This window comes from Cervus elaphus, chromosome 21 (genome assembly GCF_910594005.1).
Source record: "Cervus elaphus chromosome 21, mCerEla1.1, whole genome shotgun sequence".
Taxonomy (NCBI): domain Eukaryota; kingdom Metazoa; phylum Chordata; class Mammalia; order Artiodactyla; family Cervidae; genus Cervus; species Cervus elaphus.
The window spans coordinates 81,025,238-81,053,213 of NC_057835.1; the positions used below are offsets into that span (position 1 = coordinate 81,025,238).

Sequence of the window (27,976 nt, forward strand, 5' to 3'; positions counted from 1 at the left end):
CCAAATATATAGTAGTGTTTAATCCAGCAGTGGGATTTAGAGAATAAATGTTTAAATCAATGATGTAGAAGCTGAAAATAACACATTAATCTTCATTCAATACTCATCCTACAAATGTGGTTTAATAAAGAGTTCTCAGAATCTAGTATATTTTTCATTTTTTAATCTCAATTGATCTCAGCTAATAAGGAGGCTGTTGTTCAAAAGAATGATCTTGTTCAGAATGATTTACCACGGTTAAGATGGCAAAGGAAATTGGAAATTTATAGATCTGTTAAAAAAGACTTAGATGTCAGGCTAATTGATACATTTTGGTCACCCCTTGAAATTACATCCATTTTTAGAATGCCAAATGAACTCTCCAAAGCAGCAGAAGAAGAATTATCCTTTAAACATACTGCAGAATCATCATCAAATAGTTATTTATTAAACAGCTCAGCCAGCATGTACACATTCTTTCCATCAGCAGTTTTTTGTTTGTTTCTCAGAACTAGATATTCATTGTATGTAGCACAATCACAGTAATGAATACAAAAGCAGGCATTATGAAAAACAATAATTTTGCAAAAATAAAAGTTTTATTGCCCTAATTGATAATGAAGATCTATGGTGCCTCTGACTGAGTTTTGCCTGCATAGCTTTGAATCCATATTTTCTCTTATCTTTGTCCATCCCTGATTACAAAGAAATTAAAGAATCTAAGTGTTATCAGATTGAGCTGTAAAGTGTTTTCTACACCAGCCACTTAATGAATATAAAAGGCGAGGTAACCCGTCTACCTCAGCACCATCTTTATCACATAACCTTCCCAAAGTTGATTCTTAACGTGCATGCTAAGTCGCTTCAGTCGTGACTGACTCTTTGTGACCCTGTGGACTGTAGCCCGCCAGGCTCCTCTGTCCATGGGGATTCTCCAGGCAAGAATCCTGGAGTGGGTTGCTGTGCCCTCCTCCAGGGGATCTTCCCGATGCAGGGATTGAACCCATGTCTCTTACGTCTACCTGCAGTGGCAGGTGGGTTCTTTGCCACTAGTGCCACCTGGGAAGCCCCTGATTCTTAAAAAAGATCATTGGAGAATTGGATTCTCCCCCAAGAGCCTGCAGAAGGAACACAGTTATGCCAACACGTTGGTTGTAAGAGTTTTCACATCTAGTACTGTGAGATAATAAATTTGTGTTGTTTTAAGCCATTAAATATGTGGGAATTTGTTGTGGCAACAATAGAAAACTAGTACATATAACAAGGAGCTGATCTGATCTAGGGCGGGTCCTAGAAACTCTTTTGAGAGCTGGATGATGAGGAGGAGAAAACTAAATAAGTGAGGAAAGGAGAGAGCATCCCAGCCTGAGACTAGCCCACACGGTGGAGCAGAATAGCTGGTAAGAACAAGTACTTAGGTCAGTGGGAAGACAGAGAACGACAGTAGTTTTAGGTGCTAGGGACAGGGAAGCAGGAGGTGGGTAATTTTTTAAGCCATTCTATGAAATGAGGGTAATAATAGCATACATCTTAAAGTGTCATTATAAAGATTAAATGATTCACTTAAGTGCCTGGTACATAATAACATAATCCAAAATTTTAGCTGTTATTATTGTTCAGTTCAGTTCAGTCACTCAGTCATGTCTGACTCTTTGTGGCCCCATGGACTGCAGCACGCCAGGCCTCCCTATCCGTCACCAGCTCCCGGAGCTTGCTCAAACTCATGTCCATTGAGTCAGTGATGTCATGCAACCATCTCATCCTCCGTCATTCCCTTCTCCTCCAGCGTTCAATCTTTCCCAGCATCAGGGTCTTTTCCAATGAAGTCCTTCACATCAGGTGGCCCAAGTATTGAAGCTTCAGCTTTAGCAGTCCTTCCAATGAATATTCAGGACTGATTTCCTTTAGGATGGACTGGTTGGATCTCCTTGCAGTCCAAGGGGCCCTCAAGAGTCTTCTCCAGTATTGTTAGGTTTGAATAAATATTCAAGATTTGATTTTGAATATATTATGCAAGATAAGTATTAGGGTACAACAAACCTACTGAATGTTACATAAACATATAGAGACAGATTAACAAACAGTCATACAGGGAACATCTGTGTAACCACAACACAGCCCCCTGTCCTCATGGAGCACAGAGGGGAAGTACAGAGGGGAAGACAAACACTAATCAAATAATTGTATAAACAAATAGAAAATCAAATCTGGGACAAATGTTTTGGAGGGGATACGAGGTGAATGTTACAAAAGCAGGATTTGTCCTAGACAGGAAGAACAAAGAGGACTTTCCTAAGGACAACATACTTGTGGTCACAACTAAGGGAAAAGCAGAAATGAACCAGATCAAACGGGAGAGGGAAGAGCATTCCAGGTACAAGAACACCAAGGGTGAAGGGGGGAGACTGTGAGTGTGAAGAGGCCCTGGGGAGACAAACGGAACAGAAAGACGGGTTGTGCCAAGATTTAAAAGACTTTAAATGCCAAGCAAAGTCATTCCTTCCTAGATCATGTGAGCTCCTTGAGATCGGGTCTTAATCAATTCTATATCAAACCTAGAATCATATTTGATAAATAATAGATATTCAAAGGACTTGCTAAATCGACTTAAGTGCAGATTTTATTTTATAGCTAATAGAAGCCACAGAAGTTTGTTTGTTTGTTGGTTTTTGGCCAGGTAAATCATAATTTTGCCTGGTTAGTGTTAGTAAGAAAAATATGTTTCAAGTCCCACTTACTATAGCAGATGGCTAATGTCCTGGAGGACTGAATTTTTGCCTGTGCATTCAGAAGTCTTTCCCAGGTGAAAGGTTAAAAGCATTACACTCTGAAGGTGGAGTAAGAGTGAAACCTGTTTGCTAAACTGTTCCAATGATAAGAATGACAGTGAGGGCACTTGTTAAAAACATAACTTCCCAGGACCCATCCTAGACCCTGTAAACAAGACCTCAGAAAAGGTGTGAGTAGCTGTATTTATTGACAAGCACTTTACCTGATTCTTATTCTCAAGAAGGTTTAGAAAACTCTGGTATAGAGGACCTTGAAGGGCAAAGGAAAGGCATGTGTAAAACTATGAACATCTGAAAGAGCCAGGAGGTATATTATGAAAATGACTGGGGAATAGGGCGCCTGAGAGGAAGTGGTTGTTACTGAGGCTGGAAATTGTGAAAAGCTTTACTGGTAAAGTTTGTTCTTACTAAGCTAAAAAATCTTGTGAATAATGGAGAACCAATGGAAGATCTTAGGCAAGGAAGTGAGTTTTGGGGGAGGAAATTATTCAAGAAATGGAAACAGGTTTGAGAGACATTTTTGAGAAATAATTGAGAGTGCTTAATGGCTACTTTTATGAGAGAAGTAAGAAAGGAGAGGTGGAGAATGAATCCAAGGCTTCTCATGTGGCAGAGCGCCTTTGTTAGGGAGCAGATGCTATGGTAAGAAAGCATTCCATTTTAGACTTAGAAACATGGAAGGAGAAACCTCCAATTTGGGAGGAAGTTCTCAAGGTAGAGAATATGGTTGTGGAAGTCACTGGAACCATGGGAGTTTCACTAGTATGAGGATGTAAATTGATAAATGGTCCAAGCACAAAATGATGGGGAAATGGGCATGCTTGAGTAGCACTTACAGAAACCTTTCCCAGGTGGCTCTGCGATAAAGAACCCACCTGCCTGTGCAGGGGACGCAGGAGATGTAGGTTCCATCCCTGGGTCGGGAAGATCCTCTGGAGAGAGGAATGGCTACCCACTCCAGTATTCTTGCCTGGGAAATCTCAGGACAGAGGAGCCTGGCAGGCTGCAGTCCATGGGGACTCAAAAGAGTAGGACACGACTTAGCAACTAAACAGCAACAAGGAGAAATCAGCAAAGAGACTAAATGGGGATGGAAGAGTTAGCAGCTGTGATCTTGGCTATCCTCAGCACCTAATGGCGACCTCCTTCCAAAGGACTTACGCCGGGACTGTGGCCCTCAGTGCCCTGACCCCACAGCAGGCCACCACTGACCCACGCCTCTGCCGGAGGCTCCTGGACACTCACAGCAAGTCCGGCTCAGTCTCCTGTGGGGCCACAAGGTTTCGTTTGTGCCCTCCGAGAGTCTGCTTCCCCAGTCCTGTGCAAGTTCTGTAACAAATCCCACCGGCCTTCAAAGTCAAATTCCCTGGAGGTTCTCAGTCCCTCTGCCGGATCCCCAGGTTGGGAAATCTGCGGTGGGTCCTAGAACTTCCACAACAGTGTGAGAACTTCTTTGGTATAATTGTTCTCCAGCTTGTGGAACCATCTGATGCTTCCTATACTCCCACGCTAGAGACCTGAAAGAACAAACACATTTCCATTATTATTGCACTGACAAATATTTGCCACCTATCTAGAACATTTAACAGTAAAATTCTAGAAAATCTGCCCTCGGTTAATGCTATCAGATAAAGAAACACAAAAATCTAGATAAGCCACTGGTTTTTAATTTTTAATTTCTTTATTTTTTTATTGGAGTATAGTTGATTTACAATATTGTTTTACCTTCTGCTATGTTCAAGCTGGTTTTAGAAAAGGCAGAGGAACCAGAGATCAAATTGCCAACATTCGCTGGATCACTGAAAAAGCAGGAGAGTTCCAGAAAAACATCTATTTCTGCTTTATTGACTATGCCAAAGCCTTTGACTGTGTGGATCACAATAAACTGTGGAAAATTCTGAAAGAGATGGGAATACCAGACCACCTGACCTGCCTCTTGAGAAACCTATATGCAGGTCAGGAAGCAACAGTTAGAACTGGACATGGAACAACAGACTGGTTCCAAATAGGAGAAGGAGTACTTCAAGGCTGTATATTGTCACCCTGCTTATTTAACTTATATGCAGAGTGCATCATGAGAAACGCTGGGCTGGAGGAAGCACAAGCTGAAATCAAGATTGCCAGGAGAAATATCAATTACCTCAGATATGCAGATGACACCATCCTTATGGCAGAAAGTAAAGAACTAAAGAGCCTCTTGATGAAAGTGAAAGAAGAGAGTGAAAAAGTTGGCTTAAAGCTCAACATTCAGAAAACTAAGATCATGGCATCCGGTCCCATCACTTCATGGCAAATAGATGGGGAAACAGTGGAAACAGTGGCTGACTTTATTTTTCTGGGCTCCAAAATCACTGCAGATGGTGACTGCAGCCATGAAATTAAAAAACGCTGCTCCTTGGAAGGAAAGTTATGGCCAACCTAGACAGCATATTTAAAAGCAGAGACATTACTTTACCAACAAAGGTCTGTCTAGTCAAGGCTATGGTTTTTTCAGTAGTCATGTACGGATGTGAGAGTTGGGCTATAAAGAAAGCTGAGTGCTGAAGAATTGATGCTTTTGAACTGTGGTGTTGGAGAAGACTCTTGAGAGTCCTTCGGACTGCAAGGAGATCCAACCAGTCCATCCTAAAGGAGATCAGTCCTGAGTGTTCATTGGAAGGACTGATGCTAAAGCTGAAACTCCAGTACTTTGGCCACCTGATGCGAAGAGTTGACTTATTGGAAAAGACCCTGATGCTGGGAGGGATTGGGGGCAGGAGGAGAAGGGGATGACAGAGGATGAGATGGCTGGATGGCATCACTGACTCAATGGACATGAGTTTGAGTAAACTCTGGGGGTTGGTGATGGACAGGGAGGCCTGGCATGCTGTGGTTCATGGGGTCACAAAGAGTCGGCCATGACAGAGACTGACCTGAACTGAATACAGCAAAGTGAATCAGTTATATATATATCCACTCTTTTTTTAGGTTCTTTTCCTATATAGGCCATTAAAGAGTATTGAGTAAAGTTCCCTGTGCTATTCAGTAGGTTCTGACTAGTTATCTCCTTTATATATAGTAATGAGCATGTCATCCCAGTCTCCCAATTTATCACTTCCCCCAAGCTGGGATTCCCTGTGGCTCAGTGGGTGAAGAATTCGCCTGCAATGCAGGAGATGGGGCTTTGATTCCTGTATCGGGAAGATCCCCTGGAGAAAGAAACAGCAACCCACTCCAATACTTTTGCCTGGGAAATACCGTGGACAGAGGAGCCTGGTAGGTTACAGTTAATGGGGTCGAAAGAGCCAGACACAACTTAGTGACTAAATCACCAATCTCCTCCAAGCCACTGGTTCTTCAAAATACCGGAAGCTGTTGACACTTGGATTTTAGTCCAAACTCTTCCACTAACTTGGGCAAATCATTTAATTTCTCTGAACCTGCGATGCATGATACAGGGTGCTCAGGGCTGGTGCACTGGGACGACCCTGAGGGATGCGATGGGGAGGGAGGAGGGTGGGGGGGTTCAAGATGGGGAACACGTGTACACCCATGGCTGACTCATGCGAATGTATGGCAAAAACCACCAGAATATTGTAAAGTAATTAGCCTCCAATTAAAATTTTAAAAAAATTCACACACCAAAAGAATTTCTCTGAACCTGCTTATCTACAAAAAAAAAAAAAAAACAGCTGGGATAGCTAGATATCTTCTGCTACTTCCAGCTCTAAAATCTAGTTTTTCTCCAGACCCAAACAAGCCTGAGATGAAAATTTTAAACAGATTTTTGAAGAGCAAATCTTGAAGTAAGAATACCTGTTTCCCAATCCACACTCCCCCTTCCTCAATGAATATTTGTTGGGAAATATTCAAAGTTATATATGACGCGTTGGATACTTTTACAGTTCTTGTCCTTAGCACAGCTTTGTCATTCATCCTCTCTGAGTCGTGTGGCGTCATGTCAGTGGCATGGCATCCATTTAACCCCACCTAGAAGAGCCTCTCTTTTCTCAGTACCTTTGGAGTGACTCATCAAGCACATGAAGCTTCCTACCTCCCCATGGAATGACCACAAGCTTTCTTCAGGATGTGTGTTAAATGAGTCTGTGCTCTCGCAACTGAGTGGCCCTAGGTGGCCCCTCAGGACTTCAAGAGCTAGAGACTTTTTGCCTGCCAGAACGTTAAACAAACAAACGTCTACATTTAAAAAACCCTGATTCTCTTGCAAGGAGTACTTATACCATCAAGTACTGGTGTAGGATGAGTCAGGAATTGAAACACACACACACACACACACACTCCTGAGGAAGCCTTCCGCCACACACACACACACACACACACACACAACACACACACACACTCCTGAGGAAGCCTTCCGCAACTCCAATTTCGCAGAAGGAAGATAAACACAGAGGGCACACAAGCACGCAATCTCCCAGAACACTGTGTATTTTTTCTAAGGACTGGGCGACAGGACTTCCACCCACAGAAACGCCCAACAAGTCAACAACCCTCCCACTGGCTCCGGACGCTCGGACCGGCCCGTCCCTCTCGGCACGGGTCACACCCCCACCGGTAGGCCCTGCCCCCTCCCCGCCCGCTCCCAGCGGGCGCCGCGCCGCCTTGCCCCGCCCCTCGCCCCGCCAGCCCCTCGCCCCGCCCCCGCCCCACCTGCAGGCCCCGCCCGCTCCCCGCCAGTTCCCAGTGGGCGCCGCGCGCCCTCTGGCCCCGCCCTCTCTGCGCCCGTCCCCCATCGCCCCGCCCATTTCCCCGCCCCCCATCTCTTGCCCCGCCCCGCCCCGCCCATTCCCAGCGGGCGCCGCGCTCCGCCTTACTCCCTCGCCCCGCCCCTCGCCCCGCCGCCCCGCCTCTCGGCCCACCTCTCGCGCGCGGAGATGGCGGAGCTGGACGTCGGGCGGCACTGCCAGGTTGAACGCTGCCGGCGGCTAGGTGATGCGGCGCCCCAGCCCCGGCCTCGGGGGTCCTGGCCGCGCTCTGCCTCCGGGTCGGCGGGGCGTGAGGGCGACGGCGCGGGGCGGAGGCTGAGGAGGGGCAGGGCGTGTCCCACGGGCCCCTCAGTTGGCCGGGTCGGAGGCCTTCTGGGGGCCCTGGGGCCTGGGAGCTGCTTGTCCCCCTGAGGGGCCTGCGCGACTCCTGGAAGCACAGCCGGCAGCTCCCGCTCCGGTTTCTGAGACCGCCTCGCCGAGGAGCCGCGCACGCCCGCCGCTGTCTGACGAGCCCGGGATGGAGCGCGTTTCAGTGTGGGAACCGGGAGAGTCCCCCGGCCCGCCGCGGCGACCTGGGTCCTCGTCCGCAGCCCTTCCGTTGTCTGTCAGGGAAGGATGGGCTGGGTCAGCTTTGAGCCTCGTTTTTGTTGGCTGCTCAGGGGACGGACTTCCAGTGAGAAGGCCCCGAGCCTTGTCTTGGCAAGAGCGTCTCTGCTCTCTCAGCTCTGTCTTCTTTGGTTCTGTCTCTGACTCAGTAAACGCTTACTGAGCACCTGCTTTGCTTCTGGCCCACGTAAGGGTCTAAGATATGGCCATTTCCACAGAAAAGCTCTCAGGGTAGTTCGCTGCGTTTTAGAGCTTTAGTCAGGTGATGTTCTGTCTCTGCTAAACCGAGAGACCTTGTGACACTCGGAGTCCACCCTTACGGCCAGTGAGCATGTGGCACAGGCCTTAGGAACTGCAGCAGGCAAGTCCTGAAACCGAGAGCCACACAGAATGCCATCTGTCTCTGGTACCTGGCTTGCACTCCAAATGGGTGCTGTCACATCTGGCTTGTGCTGTTACACATCTCGGGGCCAAACAAGTTTTCTCTCCCATTGCAGCTTCAGTCTTTGGTAGCAGGTACCCTGTCACTGTTGAGAAGGGCTCTGGGGTCTAGCTCAGAATTAGTGGGAGTGCTCCCTGTTGGTCAGTGATGACATGTTGTGGACGATGGGCTAAAGGGCACAATCCCTACGAGGTTCTTGTTACTTACAGGACTCTGATTTGTAGCTTTCACCACTGACTGTCGTCCTCTGCCATCCTTCAGCAGGCAAGGACCGATGTTTCCTTGCAGACTCATAGGGAAGCTTAGCCGATTGGGTTTTGAGCTTAAGTTGTGTCATTCTGGTATACCTGATTATCAAGTCCATAATGTCTACCATCTGTTACATAGTTAATCTTCTTTTCCAACTTCAGGTGTCTCTTAAAGTGTAAGCACTGAAATGAAGCCAGGGTCTGGCTCTTTTGGAGTTTAGATTTCTCGCAGACTCTAGTGGAGAGCAGTTAAGATTTAGAGGATATTGTGAGTGTACTAAATTTCATTTAGCTTGAATAGAAGAATGGTGTCAAGTGTTAGGAAATTACCTTAATCTTAACTCTTACCCCTGGGTCCTCTTAGTTTGCGTCTAATACTTAGTTGGTCACCAAAGTCTCTAAAAGTAGCAAGCATGTACATTTTCCCCATTTTAAAGAGACAAACAGGTTTTGCAGAGTGATGTATATTTCAGTTTTCTTCTCTTTTTGACAAATGTATATCTACATACTTGGTATGGAACAGATGCTTACAGTATCATGCTTTCAGGACAATAGTGATAATGCATTAAGCTCACTTCTCAGGTGAGGGAAGAACTATATTAGAGTCCTCTTGTCCCACAAGCAGCAAGTCGGCAAGGGTCCCTTTGGGTTACTGTGCATATGTGTTAAGTCACTTCTTTCTGCTTCTGATGTCTGATTCTTTGTGACCCTGTGGACAGTAGCCCTCCAGTTTCCTCAGTCCATGGGATTCTCCAGGCAAGAATACTGGAGTGGGCTGCCATGCCCTCCTCCAGGGGATCTTCCCGACCCAGGGATTGAACTTGCATCTTTTACATCTCCTGCATTAGCAGGCAGGCTCTTTACCACTAACACCTACAGGGAAGCCCTGGGTTAAAATAGGACCTCTTTTTTCTTTTGGGTTAGGATACCCTGTAGGATGAGATCTTTTAGAGTGATAGTGGCTTTCTCTTAAGTGCAGTACTTCCTGTTTTCATTTTGTAAAGGCAGTGTGATTAGATATATCCAGCCTCACTTGTGTGTGTACTGTAATTTATTATGAGGTACATTGAAAACAGATTGGAGAATGAGTGAATGATTATATTCAGTGATTTGTGGTCAATTGCCAAATCTAAAAACAGATACTTTAATGTGCTTTCCAAAAATTCACTTCCTGACTTAATTGTTGCTTAGTCCTGACTTAGTTGTTCCTTAACAGCAAGGAAAGGAACAGTTCAGGACTAAATTTTATGCGATCAATCTGTCTGTTTAATTTCTGGAATATCTTTGAACATGTCTCTACCTAGTCACCCCAGGATTTTTCTCAGAGTTTGAGTATATTCAAAACAAGTGAATTGTTGTGATTATTCTTGTTAATTACAGTTTTTATCTTACTATTCTTATCTTTTACACATCTCATTTACCCTATGAAGTAAGTGTGGCATATAGCACAGATATGGACACACATAGATATACATACACACACAGATGCACACAAACACAATGTACTTATATCCTATTTTTATCTATATTACCTAATAATATATTTTTTATTTTGTATACATATACATGCACTATATCATATACTGTATCAAGAAATATATATATATATATTCTGTGTGTGTGTGTGTATATATATATATATATATATATATATTCAAAACCCAAAGCTCTACCTTTAAGTAACTTGCCTAGCATTGCTGGATTAGTAAGCAGTGCAATCAAAATTGAAATCCAAGATTGTCACTTCAAATGCAGAATTTTTGTGATATATGGTCCTCAGAAGCAGCATCTGGTAAACCTGGGAAAAACACTCCCAGGACTTCTTTTTTTCTGATTTAGTTTGTCACTGCAAGTAATATTTATCTCCTGATAATCTGGTTACTCTCAGAGTACTTGAGGTTGTGATGGCTTTTGTTTAACTACTACTTGCTGCACTAGGATATTGTTCAAAAGGAAGGTTCTCCTGTAGCCACAGTTCAGTACTTGATTTTTTTTTTACTTAAGAAACCTAAATCAAAATCAGTACTGACCAGAACATATAACATTTTCCCTTTATTTTAGATTTTCTTCCATTTGTATGTGATGGATGTTCAGGAGTATTTTGGTAAGTTAAGGTTTTATGCAGGATTTGGCAGTAATTTTATTGTTTACAATATGAGATTTATTTCTAAAAAGCAGAATGATTTAAAATAGTTTGTACTTTAGCCATTGATATTTGATATTCACTAGAATAATCACCTGAGAAAAAAATAGATTAGTCATAGGCTCTGGTTACTTACGCATATATGTGGCTAGTCTTTAAATTTTCTATAGTTATGTGTGTGCTTTTATGTAAAACTTATGTATATTAATCACAAGGAGAGAATATATCCATAAAATAAAGAATATGATTTTAAAAATCCAATTATGATTATTAGTTTTTATTTTTATTAATACAATGAAAAGAGCCCATCCTATATATTTCTTAAATCGGGTACTTTGTGCATACATTACATGCAATGTAAAACCTGGGAACAAATAAGAATTTTGGATGTAATTTCAATTAAACTTTCAAGTATCAGGCATTTAATTTATTTAATAGAGCACTGAAAGAATAAGTTCTTTTCAGACAGTAGTTCAGAAAGACTTATTAGAAAGAAATAAAAATAGTACATATTTTTAAGTCATTCAGAACTAGAATACTCCTTTGACATATTATTATTGGTTATTTTTGAGAAATAAAAGGAATCAAAAGAGTCTGTGTTTTCACGCACCTTAAAACACTCAAAGTAAAAAGGAAATTGAGAGGTGAATTATTTGTACTCACATTGAATTTGAACAGTAGTTGGGTTTAAAACTTTTGAGACTACAGGTGCTCTGTCTTTTATTTGTCTTTTCAGCTTATTCTTACATGCAGAGTTGTTAATGTGGTGTGAGTGTAATTAATCTTAAGGATCTAACCATTAAATAGCTCAAATTTCTGCAGTTATCTTTAAGTACATTGTTTGATTACATTTAAATAAATACTTATCTTTGTTGTTATTTAAGCCTTGAACACAGGAGCAGAGAGTCCCATAGCTGTCCTGAGGTATGTTATTATCTCCTAGTGAAACGTGTTTGTATTTCAGAATTTGATTCTGTTTATCTATTTATTTTGGTTGTGCTGTGTCTTCATTGCTGCTCACGGGCCTTCTCTAGTTGCAGAGATCGGGGACTCCTCTCCAGCTGCAGAGCGTGGGCTCTAGGCACCGGGGTTCAGTGGGTGCGGCATTCAGACTCGGGCTCATGGGCTTCAGTAACTGTGACTCCTGGGCCCCAGAACGCGCAGGCTCCAGTAGCTGTGGCCCACGAGCTTCAGTTGCTCCATGGCAGGTGGGATCTTTCTGGACCAAGGATCGAACGCATGTCCCCTGCACTGGCAGGCGAACTGCTGTCCACTGTATTACCAGGGAAGTCTTGATTCAATTTAGTACCAGGGTACTGCAGATTAAAATTTGGCATACTAAATTGATCTATAAGAGGCTGTTACTTTATATTTTTTCTCAATTTGCTTTAAAAATAAACTCGTCTACTTGGTATTTATAAATTTTTATTCTTATAATTTTCTTTCCTTTATGCTACCGTCCTGTGTGGGTAGCCCACTTTTAGCTTCAGGCTCTGTATTTATAACTATGTAATGGAATTGACATCCTCATCATATGCTGCCTCCAGTTTGCTTCACTGTTGTGTTCGTTTTCACCGGTGCCTGGGGTTAGGATTCTGTGGTAATAAATTGTGCTGACTCCATCAGCCTTAGATCATCAGGAGCAAACCTGTAGTCCAGCAAAGTCCCTACCATAATTCTGCCCACATCAAGAGATTAAAAAGACCTGTTAGATAAAAGCCAAAATACCATCTTTGTGACTGGTAAAGAATAAGTTGAATGATGAAGCTTAATGTAGAGCCAAAAAGATCTTCAGAGAAAATCCGGAATTCGGTGGATTTGCCACCTGTCACAGCAGTGTTGCACCAGGTTAGGCCTCTTAGGAAATAAAGAAAAAGCTGAGCCTAATTAATTTTCTTGAATTTGTAATCAGAGAAGTTGCTCTACCTCCTCTGGGTCAGAGATCAGCAGGAAGTTAAACTGAATTCACTCCATTTGGAAAGAAGCATTTGCCTCCCATTTTGCAATTAATATTTCTTCCTTCCCACCATTTACCAGACACTTTACCAAGAATTTTTACCTCTGTTCTCTCAATTATAAAAATTAAGATTAAATGAGCTTCAGTCAAAATCTGGCCCTCTGAAGTTTTGGTGATTTGAGGGAAATAAAAATTAATTAACATATTGGTATTATTCAGGATTAACTGGAGAGAAATACTCAGTCATATAGTAAACAGTATTTCTCATGTAGCTTATAAATAAATCTCTGTGCTTTCTTTTTTCTTGTGATATAATTTGCTTTCTATGAATGTCTCATAGAATGTCTCTCAGTTAGATCTTATTAATTAAATAGTGAAATAAAAATCTTCTACCTTTAGACCATTGAAACAAATTTGGAAAAATGGTTAAGAAATTAATTCCGATGAGATGTAACTCTGTTTTTATAGAGGATACCCTTTGTTCATGGATTTCAAGCAATTACCATTGACCCTTGAATGATACAGGTTTGAACTGTGTGTGTCCCCTCAAACGTGGATCTTTTTTTTCTCTAAATATATGCTGCACAAAGCATTGAACCTGCAGACAACAGAACTGCAGATTTGGAAGGCTACCTGTGAAGACAGACTTGGATTTTTAACAGTGTGGAGAGTTTGTACCCTAAGTCCTGAGTTGTTCAAGGGTCAACTGAGTTCATTTAATTCTAGAAATCTGGTTACTTAGTACTCAAAATAGCCTAAGTGATCTGGATTTTTTTTTTTTTTAATTTCATAAAATCTTTTTCCTCTGGTATAATATTTGCTAGTAATGCAGTAGGTGGCACTAGTGGCAAAGAATCTGCCTGACAATGCAGAAGATGTAAGAGGTGTGGGTTCTATCCCTGGGTTAGGAAGATTCTCTGGAGAAGGAAATGGCAACTTACTTCAGTAATCTTGCCCGGGAAGTCCATTGGACAGGAGCCTGGCAATCCACAGTCCCTGAGGTTGCAAAGACTGGAACCAGCTGAGCATACACACAAAGAGTATTGTATCGTTGTGAAAACTGTTTTTAACTGTATCATGGAAAAATATAATTTTAAGTGTTCTTTTACATATATTTAAGCCTCTAAAATCAGTGTGGAAAGTGGATATGACTTGTCATTTGAGGAGTGATGGGCTGATTTCCTCGTCTGTGAAAGTCACTCTAGTCATGTCTGACTCTGTGACCCCGTGGTCTATATACAGTCCATGGAATTCTCCAGGCCAGGATACTGGAGTGGGTAGCCTTTCCCTTCTCCAGGGGATCTTTCCAACCCAGGGATCAAACCCAGGTCTCCCACATTACAGGCAGATTCTTTACCAGCTGAGCCATCAGGGAAGCCCAAGAATACTGGAGTGGGTAGCCTTTCCCTTCTCCAGGGGATCTTCCTGACCCAGGAATCGAACTGGGGTCTCCTGCATTGCAGGAGGACTCTTCACCAACTGAGCTATTATTGGTACCTTGTGTAGTATGTTACAAAGTAGAAGACTAAACTTAGGGAGAATGACAGAGTAGTCATTTTAACCTGACTTAGAGGATAAACACACCACAGTAGGGAAATTTTGAAAATGTAGAGCAGTCTGCACAGTAATCATTCTGCACACAATTATTATAATCTATGCAAGATTGTGTGGGTTGCTTTTATAAGTTGAAGCAAAAATGCTCTGGATATCTAGAATAGATTTGTTGATTTGCTTTTAATGTGAAATATGATGCCATGCCCCCCTTCTCCCTTTTCAGGTGACTGTCCTCAACGAGAGACCGAAGTCAGACACCCATACATCTCACCCGTGCTCTTTCAGGGACTGTGCTGAGAGAGAGCTTGTGCCCATCATGTGTCCTTACTGTGAGAAGAACTTCTGCCTGAGGTGACCCCTGTGACCGTTCAAACTGTGTATCTGTTTAAGTCACATGCAAGCACATGAACCAGTGTCACTCTTTTGTTGCTCGCAGACACCGTCATCAGTCAGATCACAACTGTGAAAAACTGGAAATCCCTAGGCCTCGTATGGCTGCCTCTCAGAAACTCGTCAGAGACGTTATTGGCAAGTATCTGGACAGCGTGTCTGATGTTTACTTACTGCTGTATACTCGTGAGTTCCTGAGCCCTGCTTGTGTCAGCTTGCCAGTCATGGAAGGTGTTAGCCGCCCTGATGGTTATAACTTGCTGTAGATTTTGAGGACATTCTTGTGACAGTATTCTTCACAAGTCTTACCTAGCAAATGGGGATTTGGAAATTCCATAGAAATATCCGGCAGGTATTCTCTTTTGCTGGACCACTTGTATCAGCTGGTTAACCATCTTGGCTAGAAATTACATTCATGAGGCTAAAGCAGTGGTTTACATTCTTCAAGACTAAAGTTAGGACTTTCCTGGTGGCCCAGTATTAAGAATCCACCTGCCAGTGCGGGGGACACGGGTTCAACCCCTGATGCGAGAAGATCCCACATGCCGTGGGGCAGCCGAGGCCGTGTGCCCTGGAGTCCATGTTCCTCAAGAGAAGCCTGGACACCGCCCCTCGGGAGGAGCCTCACTCGCCCCGACTAGAGAAAGCCCGCGTGCATCAGTGAAAACCCAGCACAGCCGAGAATAAATAAGTGAAATTTAAATTAAAAAACAAAATGTAAAATGATAAAAAAAACCTTTAAAAAAATGAAAGAGAAAGATTCCTTTTAAAAAAAAAGACCGAAATTTAAGCCTAGTCAGCTGTCCTGTGAATGCTGCTGATAATCTGACGTATGTGGAAAGAATATATCTGTGACATTGACCAGTCTCACTGCCAACATACTCAACTGAATTTTCATTTTATATTAAGAATAGTGATTTAAATTAAATTCTATTAATTAAGTAAAAATCTTCTGCAACACTTCTCTGCAGAAGTGCTAGTGATTGCTTTGGATTAAATAGATTTAAGTCGGAAAGCACATATAACTTAAGTATTTTAATGTGTGGCTCACTTACATACACTCAGTGGTATTTTTCCATTGTTCTTGTAAATATAATATCTAAAAAATGAATGTGGTCTCCATATATCTCTAGTATATGTAATTTATGTATGTTTCAAGGCCACAGTTAGTAATAATAAAACTTTGAAAAATGTGCAAGTTCCTATTTGCTTATATCCTTATGCTTGCTTCTTAGATTCCAAGACAGGAGAGACAGCAAGTAAACGACGGAAAGGTGCAAAAAATAGTGAAACAGCTGCAAAGGTAGCACTGATGAAATTAAAGATGCATGCTGCTGGAGATAAATCATTGCCACAGGTTGGTTTTAGATATTTAGGAAACAAAAAAGTTCCAGATACAATTGGGGCCCCCTTTGTACGCTTCCCTTTCATTAGTAACAACAAAACCTGAACTCAATATGTATCATTTCAAATATTACAAGGTATAAGCCTGCATAAATAATAGTCTTACGAGTTTTTTTTACCTTATAGACATGGCAGAAAGCCGTATGTATCCTTCTTCAACTTTTTTCTTTTACCCTTAGTATCATTTTTTTTAAACATATATCCGTGCTGATATGTTTAGTCTCTTTCATTCATTTTGATAGCTTACATTTTTCTATAGTATGTATATACCACAGCTTATCTATTCTCTTGGTGAACACGATTCAGATTTCTTTTCCAAGTTGTTTGCTGTTATAAACAGTTCAAAAGTGAGCACCCTGTGTACACAGGGGAACATTTCTCTAAGGCAGTTTCTTTCAAACCCCATATTATCACCTGTATTTTCTGTAACCACCCAGTACCTATATACCCACATACACACCTTAACACAGCTCCAGTAAGTGAGATCTAGCCTTACAAGGATGTGTATCTACTCTGATATTTTTTATTCTATTTAAAGACTATTAACTTTCTAGCCCCTGCAGGATTGAGACCATTAAAATGAAACATGCTATTCCAGGGAACATACCTAGAAATAGAAACCTGGAGAATGGGGTTTGCTCATCTTTGGCGTTATTAGATATCGTCCGTTTTTTATTGTCAGTAATTGTACTGATTTGTCTCCTTGCAGCATCTGAGTTTCCTGCCAGTGTTGGGCATTCTTCATTATCACCAGTCTGACAGATTGAAATGATACATCACTGAGGTTTACAGTTGACTTTCCCTGTGATTAGTGAGGCTCAGCTACTTTGCATACATTTATTGGCTCTTTGACTTTCTCTTGTGAATTATTTGTTCACATCCTTTGTGTGTGTATATTGTCTGCTAGGTTGTTTGGAACTTTTAAAAAGGTTTATAAGAGTCTGTATATTCTAAGTTCTGATCTTTTCTTGATTAAATATGTTGCACGTATCTTCTCTCAGTCTATAGCTTGTGTTTATTTTGGCTTTGATCTCTTTAGTGATCCAGACTTTTTAAATTTTAATGCATTATATCTATTAATGATTTCTTTAGAATTGTAATTCTTAAAATGAGTTTTTTGCTTACATTTTCCTTTAAAAGTTTTATTGCATTTTTTTGTTTAGCTTTTTATTCCACCTGGAACTTAATTGTAAGTAAGTAGAGGTAGAGATTTATTCCTCCCTCTCTTACCCAACGGGTTACTGATTGTCACAACAAAAGAAAGTGAAGAGTTCATCCTTGTAATGTCGCTTCTGTTACACACCAGATTGTTCTGCATATGTGGGACTGGTCTGGGGATCTCAGTTCTGTTCCTTTGGTCTGTCTCTCTGCGTCAATATCGTTCTGTGTTAATCATAGTAGCTTTTACTGTAGTAAGTAGGACAAGGCTGTCCACCTCATTCTTGGCTTCCAACTGTGTCTATTCTTGGCCATTTATTCTTTTGTAAAAATTTTAGGATCACTTCATCTTGTTCTGTGAAATGGTGATTTTGATAGAAATTGTGCTCAATTTTAAGTAAGACAGTGGACATCTTTAAAATTTCATTCTTCCTTTTCATCTCCATAGTCTATCCCAACTTATTTAGGTCTTTATTTATGTCTTTAAATAACATTCTATAATGCCTACCATACACATTTAGGGGTCTTAAGTTTTTTCTTTGGCTCTTCATAATTTTTGCTGCCATTATAAATGGTAACTTTTTAAAATTAACATTTTCCTAATTTGGTTATTGCTGATTGTTGTATAATGTCTTTCTATCTAGCAAATAAACTCTAATAGTTCCCATATTTTGTAGATTTCCTGTCTAGTTTTCCGTGCAGTCACATCTTCTGCAAATGATAATTTTGTGTGGTATTTGTTTTTGTTTTCAAATTTTCTTATCTTTATTACTCTTCCTCCTCCTCATTATTCTTTGTGTTACTGTATTGGTCGAAACCTCCGCAACAATGTTAGATAATGTAAGTGATAGCAGGGGTCTCCATCTTGTTTCTGACTTCAGTTCCAATAATTCTAAAGTTTCATCACTAAATATTATATTTGCTGTAGATTTTTTGATAGTAGCTTTCCACGGGTTAACAATATTTTTCTATTCCTAGGAATTTATATCAGGAATGGGTATTAAATATTGCTATAATTTTTTTCCTCCATCTAGTAAGATGATTATATAGAGGTTTTTTTCCTTATTAATGTAATAAATTACATTGATCATCTTCTGTTGTGAATCACCCACATATTCTTAAATAAACCACTTGACTCTGGTATATAATTTTTTTAAAATGAACTGCTAAACTGTTCACTAATATATTATTTACTGTTTTGTCCTGACATTAGTAGCAAAAAAAAATCAGTTGAGTAGCTTTCCCTTTCCTATTCTTTGAAATAGATACATATTGTCCTTGAAGGTTTGGTAATAGTTGTTAAAACCTTCAGATTTGTTGCCTTTTGTAGGGGGAGAATTTTGAATACTAATTAATGTGTTAAATAGTTCTTTGGTTTATTTGGATAATCTATGTCTTCTGAAATATATGTTGGGAAATAACATTTTTCTTAAAAATTTCTGTTTAATACAGATTTTTCAGCTTATTGTTATGTTCCCAAATCTCTGTTGTGTCTTTCACTAGTCATTCTTAATATTTTTCAATTGTACTTTGATTTCCCCTTGAACGGACTTGCTAGAGGTTTGTGTTTACTTTTTTAATTGGCATTTTAGTTTTTTCAAAGAATCATGTTTTGGTTTTATTGACTTCTCTATTGTTTCTTTGCTTTCTGCTTTACCGATTTTGTTGTTATATTATTGTTTCCTTTTTCTGCTTTGTTTAGATTGTCTCTGATGTTGTTTTTCTAACTTCTCACACTGAATGGTGAGCTTACCCTTTCAACCTACTTACTTGGGTGTTTTTTTCTAGGGGAGGTGACTTTATTTTGGGTTTCCTGTGTGGCACTAGTGGTAAAGAGTCCACCTGCCACTGTAGGAGACATAAGAGATGTGGGTTCGATCCCTGGGTCAGGAAGATCCCCTGAAGGAGAGTGTGGCAACCCACTCCAGTATTCTTGCCTGGGAAATTCCATGGACAGAGGAGCCTGGTGGGCTATAGTCTATGGGGTCACAAAGAGTTGGACGCAACTGAGTGACTTAGCACACATGCATGCAACTTTATTTTAATACAGTTTCTAACATAGAAGAGTTCTAGACTAGTACAAAGAGTGTTTTCATACTGGTTACCCAGATGTTCCAATTACTTACATTTTGCCCTATTCGTTATTTAATGTGCAGTCATTCTGTTTGTCCATATGTATATGTGTGTGTGTGCTTATACTAATTTTTGGTCAGCTTGATCTATCAGGTTCTGAAACAGATGGTATTCAATAAAATCTCTCACTGTAGCTGTGGTTTTGTCAATTTTTTTTCCTATAATTCTAATAGTTTTGCTGAGTTCTATATTATCAGGTACATTTAGTTTTTTCATCATTATGTCTTCAGTATGAATTTTTTGCCTTAAATCTATTTTGATTTATGATGATGTTTCACTGCCTTTTTTTTGGTGAATAATTACTACTATGTGTGTATTCCTTTGTATTCAACTTTTCTGTGTTGTTTTATTTTTAGGGTGTTTCTTGTAAGCTGTATGTAGCTGGACTTTGTTTTTTTAATCCAATCTGATAATATCTCTCTTTTATAGGTGAGTTGAACCCATTTATATTTATTATGATCACAAGCATTTAAATACATTTCTTCTATCTTATGTTTTTTTTCTGATTGTCCTTTTGCTGTTATTATTTATTTCTTTCCAGTCGTCTTTTGTATTGATTGAATTTTCTATATTCTCTTCTATTCTGCTGGTCTAGAAACCATTGATTATAAACTTCTTTTAATAATTTTTTTAATGTTTCTTTTTTGAAGCATTCCTTATTTTTAAGTTATAGAAATACTGCATACTTTTAACAAGGGTAACTTAAAAACTATATAAGGGAAAAAAGCCCAACACACCCTCCCGTGTCCACGTTCATCCCACTAAAGCAGTGGTTCTCAACCGAGGGTGGTTGTGCCCCTCGGGGAGACCTGACCGTGTCTGCAGACAGTTTTGTTGTCACCCCGGGCAACACTCTCGTGCCGCTCAGTGTCCCGCAGGGCACAGGGCAGCTCCCACAGGAAAGCATCGTCCAGCGCGAGGTGTCCGCAGTGACATAATTGAGGGGGCCTGCTCTAGAGTGCCCAGTACTGTCATTCCCATTACTGTGCAGTTCTTTTATGGCTTAAAACATAATAGCAGAAATTTCTGTAGCACCTACTTTGTTCCAGGCCCTCTTTTAACACATTTAATCCTTGCAGCAGCTTGTGAAATATATACTATTATCTCTGCCTGATAGATGATATAATTGAGGCACAAAAATGTTAAGTAACTTGGCAGTAACACAGCTAGTAAGTGGAGAACTGCGAATTGAATCAGGCAGGCTGGCTCAGAAACCATGTTCTCAGCACAGTTAATACTTTATCACAGAGCATGCAGGTCTGTAGATAGAACTTTTCCCCCTGCATCATTGTTTCTGTGTGTTTATACATATATGTATGTATTGACATAAGTTATTTTTATATATCCACACCCATGTATATATTAATATAAGTGTCTAATTTTACATAAATGAAAGTATCTACTGGTATATGTATGCAAAAATATAGAGTGCTTTAGGACCACTATTTCATTAAAAGGGCATTATATTCATTTAGTCAACACTTTTTTGAATACCTGCTATAAATCAGGCCCTGGGGATATGACAGTAAATTGTTAAAACAAAGTCCCTGCCCATATAGAGTTTATATTCCAGTGGGATGAGATGATTATTTAATGTATACTACAATTTTCAGATAGTGATAAAGCCTATATAAAAATAAAGCAGGTTTCAGATAGATAATATATTCTTTCAGCTCTATATATTCCTGTATAAGTTTCTGACAGCAGTTCCTCCAAGGGAACTAGTATGGTTCTAAATCATTTTCTTCAAAAGATGGACAATCCAAGGTATCGTGAGTTTCATCACCTTTTTCCTGTTAATGAACATTCTCTTTGTTTCCAGTTTTGGTGACTAGTTTCCTGTTTCTGATTTCCTGTGTCTGTGAGATAGATTTCCTGGAGTATGTTTGCTGTGTCCAAGGGTATGTCTATTTTAAATCTTTATAGATGTTGTCAACCTGCTTTACAAAGAATTTGCAACCATTTACATTTCTACCATCAGTAATTATGATAGTGAACTTTTATTGACTGATCATATCATGCCAAGCGTGGTCTTGTGGCTCTGGGTTTTTTATCTCCCTTAATACTCAGGACTATCCCGTGATATATTATTATCCTCATTTCACAGATGAGTAATCTGAAGTGTTGTTAAGATCACTCACCTGGCAGACCCTGCCATCCTGCCCTGTTTAGTATGCTGCCTCTTGTGGTCATACATGAGCATACCTCTCCTTTCCCGAGGTCTCCAGTAACTGTTTATATAATCTTTTTAAATGTATTCCAGTCTAAAGGCTGTGAAAAGATACCTTCTAGTTGTTGTATTTTGGGTTTCCTTGACCATTGTTCAGGTTGCTGCTGTTCAGTCGCTGAATCAAGCCTGACTCTCTGTGACCACACGGACCGCAGCACGCCAGGCCTCCCTGTCCTTCACTGTCTCCCGGAGCTTGCTCAAACTCACCTCCATTGAGTCGGTGATGCCATCCAACCATCTCATCCTGTCGTCCCCTTCTCGTCCTGCCCTCAATCTTTCCCAGCATCAGGGTCTTTTCTAATAAGTCAGCTCTTTGTGTCCTTGCGTTCAGTAGCCAAAGTATTGTTCAGTTTAAGTATCTTTTTATTATGTTCATTGGCCGGGTGTGAATGCTCTTCCCTGAATTGCCCGTGCATATCCTGTGATCATTTTTCTTTTACATTGTTATTTTTATTTCACTTTTGTTTTGCTTCATCAACTGTGGAAATTCTTGGAATAGAATAGATATTGATCCTTTCTATAATCAGTCTGCTTTGGAAACTTTTTTTTCAAAATCTGTCAAATAATCTTGATTTTGCTTATGTACCTTATTGACATATCAGTGTTCTAAATTTTTCTAGGTCTGTCTTTTCTTTCATTTCTGGTTTGGTTTTCTTAGGGTTTTAGTTTTTTTTTTCCTCTGTCTTTAATAGGTCTGGAATTTGACTTTAACATATTATATGAGCTAAGGATATTTTCTTCCAGTTGTTTAGTTTTGCCCACTAATTATTAAATAAATCATTTTTGTCCTATTAAGTTGAGATACCAAATATCACCTTCATGTTAAATTCAAGATTTATTCTTTACTAGGTTTGTTTTTGGATTTCCTATTCTAATTCCTTATCTGTTTTTTCCTCATATGTTAATACCAAGTTGACTTCATGTAATAAGTTTATAGAGTGTTCTAACATATGATCATGTAAGTCTCACCCATATTTTCCCATATTTTGTCTTAGCAGTTCTTTTCTCTTTTGGTTTGTTCATCCATATGGACCTTATGATTATTATATACACTTTTTTTTAATCCATCTTGGGATCTCTGTGGTTGTCATGATGGGACAAGGTTGTCAGTGACAGACTCTAGCAGGTACTGTTGAAGGACGTAGGCTCTTTAAAAGCAAAAATGGAGAAACGGAGAAAAAACATTATGAAAAGCAAAAAAGAACACAGCTTGATCTTAGAATGTAGTTTCTTATATCTGTCACTGTTTGCCACAAGGATGTAGGCTGTGAATAACAGTGCCTACAGAAGCCTGATTGCATTCTCAGGAGGATTTCTTACCCTGTTGGCCTCGTCCTCTTTGTGCTGGGGATTCTGGCTCCTTCCTTACCCACCAGGTCTAAGTAACTGATACAAAACCTCCTTCCTATTATCAAGTGATTTCTGCAAAGTTAGGTAAAGTAAACTCAATTTCCCTGCAGCGTCTATTAACAAGTCCTGACTGAGGATCATTCCTGAGGGTTTCTCTGAATTTGCTTTACATGATATATATTAATTTTGAGAGAAATGACATTTTTATAACATTATCTTCCTGTCTACAAACTTTATGTCTTCTCTTTTATTTAGATCATATTTTATTGCCTTCTGTAACATTTTATATATTTTTCTTCATCTAAGTCTTATTCCTTGTTGAATCCACCTGCAATGCAGGAAATGTGAGTTTGGAAGGTCCCCTGGAAGAGGGGCGACCCTCTCCAGTACTCTTGCCTGGAGACTCCCATGGGCAGAGGAGCCTGGTGGGCTACCGGTAACCTGTAGGGTCACAGGGAGTTGGACACGACTGAAGCTACTCAGCACACACACATAAACATCTCCAGTTATCTCACGGGTTTTCTTTCTTTGGTGAACAGAATATTTCCCTGTACCTGTTTCCAGAACTTACTGTTAACATAGGAAAAAAGGTCTTGATTTCTGTATATTCATTGTATTCAATCACAGCATCAAATTCTTATATTTATTTTAGAAGTTGTTTTGTTTTTACCTTTGATATCCTAGGTATACAATTACATCCCATTGGCAAACAGCTTTAGTTTTCACCTTTCAATAATTAGTTCATTTTCTTGTACTATATTATATATAATCTCCAATATAATGTTTTGTAATAATGGTGATAAGAGGCATGTGCTTATATTTAAAATTTTTGACATATATAATTAAATACCAATTCTTCTCTCAAAATCTAAAGTTACTTGAGATTGTATCCTCTTGAATAAGACCAAGAGTTTGACATGTTTTCTGCAGTTGAGTATCTCCCATCTCATTGACTTTGTTTATGCACATGATTGTTTTCAAGTCAGTTGCTTTTTAAATTTGCCAGTATATTTTTTGAGTTTCTTTTTTTCTTAAGACTCACTTTTATTTTGGCTCAAGCACATTCTTTAGTAGTTCATTCGTCAAGGGTCTTTGTGGTAAATTCTTTCCATCTTTTCTGTCTGAAACTGCCCTTATTTTCCCTCACTTGAGCTGGATTGTCTATTTGCCTTTCTCAGCTCTTCTAATAAACAGTTCATTGGCCTCTTTTGTTTATTGTTTGGGAAGTATGTGCTGTAGATCTTACTCTTGTTGCTTTATGGGTAATCTATACCTTGTTTTGTAACTTAAGATTTTTGTCTATGATATTTTACAGTTTCAGTGCAAGGTTTCTAGGTATGGATTTGTTTTAATTACACAGCTTGACCTTGAGGTGCATTTTAGCTGTTGATCCTTACCCTTAGAAAATTATTGTTGTTTTCTTTCTGAACATTGCTTCCTTTTCTTCTTTTCTGAAATTCTTATTGGACATGTTTTGGGGATGTATAATTTCTATCTTTATGTCTGTTTGTGTTGCCTTCTAAATGACAGCCTCAAATCCATCTTTCAATCAATTAAGCCTTTTTATTGAATATTATAGAAATTTGTTGTTTGAGTTTCTTATTTCAGAAACTGTATTTTTAAGTTTTTTTATTTCTAATTGGTTCTTCATAGCTTTTCATGTTTCGTTTCTGCCTGTTTCAGTTTTATAACTGTTTGTTCTGTTTTTATGAATATTCTTTAATTTTTCTCATTATTCATCCTAAATAGGGGCTTCCCGGGTAGCTCAGTGGTGAAAGAATCTGTTTGCCAATTCAGGGAACACAAGAAATGCCAGTTCGATCCCTGGGTCAGGAAGCTTCCCTGGAGGAAGAAATGACAACCCGCTCCAATATTCTTGCGTGGAGAATCCCATGAACAGAGGAGCTCAGTGGGCTACAGTCCGTGGGGTCACAAAGAGACAGAACTGAGTGACTGAGCACCCATAGATATCCTAAATAACTCTTTAAAATGTCTTTTTCCAGTTTAGTTTCTCCTGCCCATAATAAGCTAAGCTTTGATTTGTTTCGAAGTTTCAGCTTCAAGCTTCAGCATGTTCGTGTTGAGGAGCAGCTTCTTTCTGTGTCTCTCCTGTCTCACTCAGCTCTCCCCAAGTCTCGCCTTTTCTTCCACAGGCCCACCTACCCACGCCCTCTGTTCCAAACCCAAGTCTGAGACTGACGGTTTCTGCTTCTGCTCTGCAGAGATGTTTGGCCCACTGCAGATCCACTACTGGGCTGGAGGCTTTGGCTCTGTCCCCTCTGCGGAGGTTGTATCCCGCTCTCGTGCCCCGCTGAGTGTCGGCTTTGTGAGCAGTCGCCTGTCGGCCAGCAGCAGTGACTCCCTGAGGCTCCTCTGCTGGAGGCCCGTCCCACGCTGGCCGCTGCCTCCAGGCAGCCGGCCAGAGGCAGGGGCCCCTCACCCTGTGGCCTTGCTTTCTCTTGTTAACTTGCCTCTTCTGAGCCCTGGGGCCTATGGCTCAGCCTGCCTGCTGTCACTCTGCATTTCTGTTTCATTTTAGATACTCAGGCATAATTATTTTTTTACTTTTAGGTGAGGGTATATCTTTTAAAATTTCTCTTTTCATATGTATGCTTTTATTGCCATGTTACTGGAGCAAGAACTGTGAGGTTACAGAGTTTTCCCAAAGTTTGAATTTCCCATAATTTCTTCTTTTCCTGTTATCTGTAATAACGCATTCCACTGGTCTTTAACAAATCTAAATTTCTTAGTGCTGAGATGGAAATTGTGTTGAATCTATTGTTTCTTAAAATAATTGTGATCTCTCCCTATAACTGAGAGACCTTCCAGTTATGCCAAAATATTTATTGTAGCAGGAATTGGTCTATAAAGCCAGTATTTCTTTTAAGTGATTTTAGAAAAGAAGGGTAGCTCAGAAGCTAAATACCCTTGCTTCTATTCTTGTTTCTTACATTTGTAATTTTGCAAGAAAATACAATATATAAGAGGCATATAGGGTATAGAATACTAGAAGAACCATCTCTGAATTTCTGAGTTTTTCTCTTTTGTTGACATGATACTTTTCTGATTTTTAAAGTTTCTTTTTTTCTCAAAGGCCCTGCTGTCTCTAAGTGTGTACTGAGGTCTTTCAGGTGAACAGAAATGTATATGTATCAGGAATTTTTCAGTTGTAAGAGACAGAAACTTGACTGAAACTCACTAGCCATTTCTTTTCTCGTATAATGGGAAGTAATGCGTTGATCTGGTCTCACAGGATGACTGAATTCCAGGACTCAAATGCTGTTGAGAGAAGCCATCTGTTTTCTTGACTTCTCTCTTTCTCTGTGTTAGATTCACTGTTTTTCCTTTGAAGAAACTTTTCCACATTGGTTCAGGAGTGGCTGAGAGGCATGGGGGATAACTACAGAAACCCTTGGATTTAATTTAGCAAGACTTTTTTAAAAAAAACCTCTGAAAAAATTGTTGCTCCTCCCTACCCCCAGGTTTTGAATGCAAAATCCCAGGAAATGATTAGCCTAATTTAGGTCACATGCCTATTTTTGCACAGATCATCCAGACTATGGACTTAGGTTCTCTGCCCACACATTTAGATGGATGCTGGGATTCTATGATTGTCTTCCCAAAGTTGTGTCATTAGAGGATAATGGTTCTCTGGCCAGGAGAAGCAAGGAAGAGATGTCACCAGACAAAACCAGATGTCTACCTCATGTATATAACCTGTATTTTAACTTTTTATCTTTACAGACAGAAAGAATTTACTTTCAGGTTTTCTTACCTAAGGGGAGCAAAGAGAAGAGGAAAGCCATGTTCTTTTGCCGAGGATGGAGCGTCGGAAAGGCCACAGACTTTGCAGCTTCTTTAGCCAGCCTTAAAAATGACAACAACAGACTAACAGCTAAGGTAACAACAGGGTATAACTTGCCCCTGAAAGCTTTAGAATGCTCTATAAAAAGCATGTTTATTTACTGCCTTATGACGTATTTCTGTCTTAACAGAAATTGAGGTTATGTCACAGTGTCTCAGGAGAGGCCTTACCCTTGGATCATATTTTGGAAACCTGGATTGCTAAGGAGGATTGTCCTTTGTACAATGGTGGAAATATTATCTTGGAATATCTGAGTGATGAAGACCAGTTTTTAAAAAATGTTGATTCTTACTTGGAATAGCCATGCAGGGACTCAAGCCAGAAATCAAGAAGAAAATTCAACATTAGTCAACTTCTTTTACTACAAATACTATATATATGTATATTTTTAAAGTTCCTTTTGAATTCCATTATGTCATAATTTACATTATTAGTCTTCTATTAAATTGAATTTGAATTTTTGTGTTTTCAAGTGTAACCATTAACTGACATCCAGTTATTAACAAATTCTTGTACCTAATTAACTTTTATTAGTTTATGCTGTAATTACAACAACAAAGGTGTATTTCTCATTTGGTTAATGTCAGCTTTGATGGGCCGTGACTCTGCTCTATGTTATCTTTACTCCAGAAGCTATGACCCTTTTGGGGGACATTACCATTCTTATTGACTATGCCAAAGCCTTTGACTATGTGGATCACAATAAACTGTGGAAAATTCTGAAAGAGATGGGAATACCAGACCACCTGACCTGCCTCTTGAGAAACCTGTATACAGGTCAGGAAGCAACAGTTAGAACTGGACATGGAGCAACAGACTGGTTCCAAATAGGAAAAGGAGTACGTCAAGGCTGTATATTGTTACCCTGCTTATTTAACTTATATGCAGAGTACATCATGAGAAACACTGGACTGGAAGAAGCACAAGCTGTAATCAAGATTGCCGGGAGAAATATCAGTGACCTCAGATATGCAGATGACACCACCCTTATGGCAGAAAGTGAAGATGAACTAAAAAGCCTC

The 27,976-nt window shown here is 40.0% G+C and overlaps 1 protein-coding gene across 1 annotated transcript; it reads left to right on the forward strand.

Annotated features, from left to right (window-relative positions):
- Positions 1–7,616: 7,616 nt before the first annotated feature.
- On the forward strand, positions 7,617–27,540 carry ZFAND1 (zinc finger AN1-type containing 1). Its single transcript, XM_043880020.1, has 8 exons — positions 7,617–7,697; positions 10,832–10,874; positions 11,798–11,837; positions 14,648–14,775; positions 14,861–14,952; positions 16,050–16,171; positions 26,834–26,989; positions 27,085–27,540. The coding sequence occupies exons 1-8, from the start codon at positions 7,643–7,645 to the stop codon at positions 27,253–27,255; spliced, it is 807 nt and encodes a 268-aa protein (XP_043735955.1). The 5' UTR covers positions 7,617–7,642; the 3' UTR covers positions 27,256–27,540.
- The last annotated feature ends 436 nt before the right edge of the window (positions 27,541–27,976 follow it).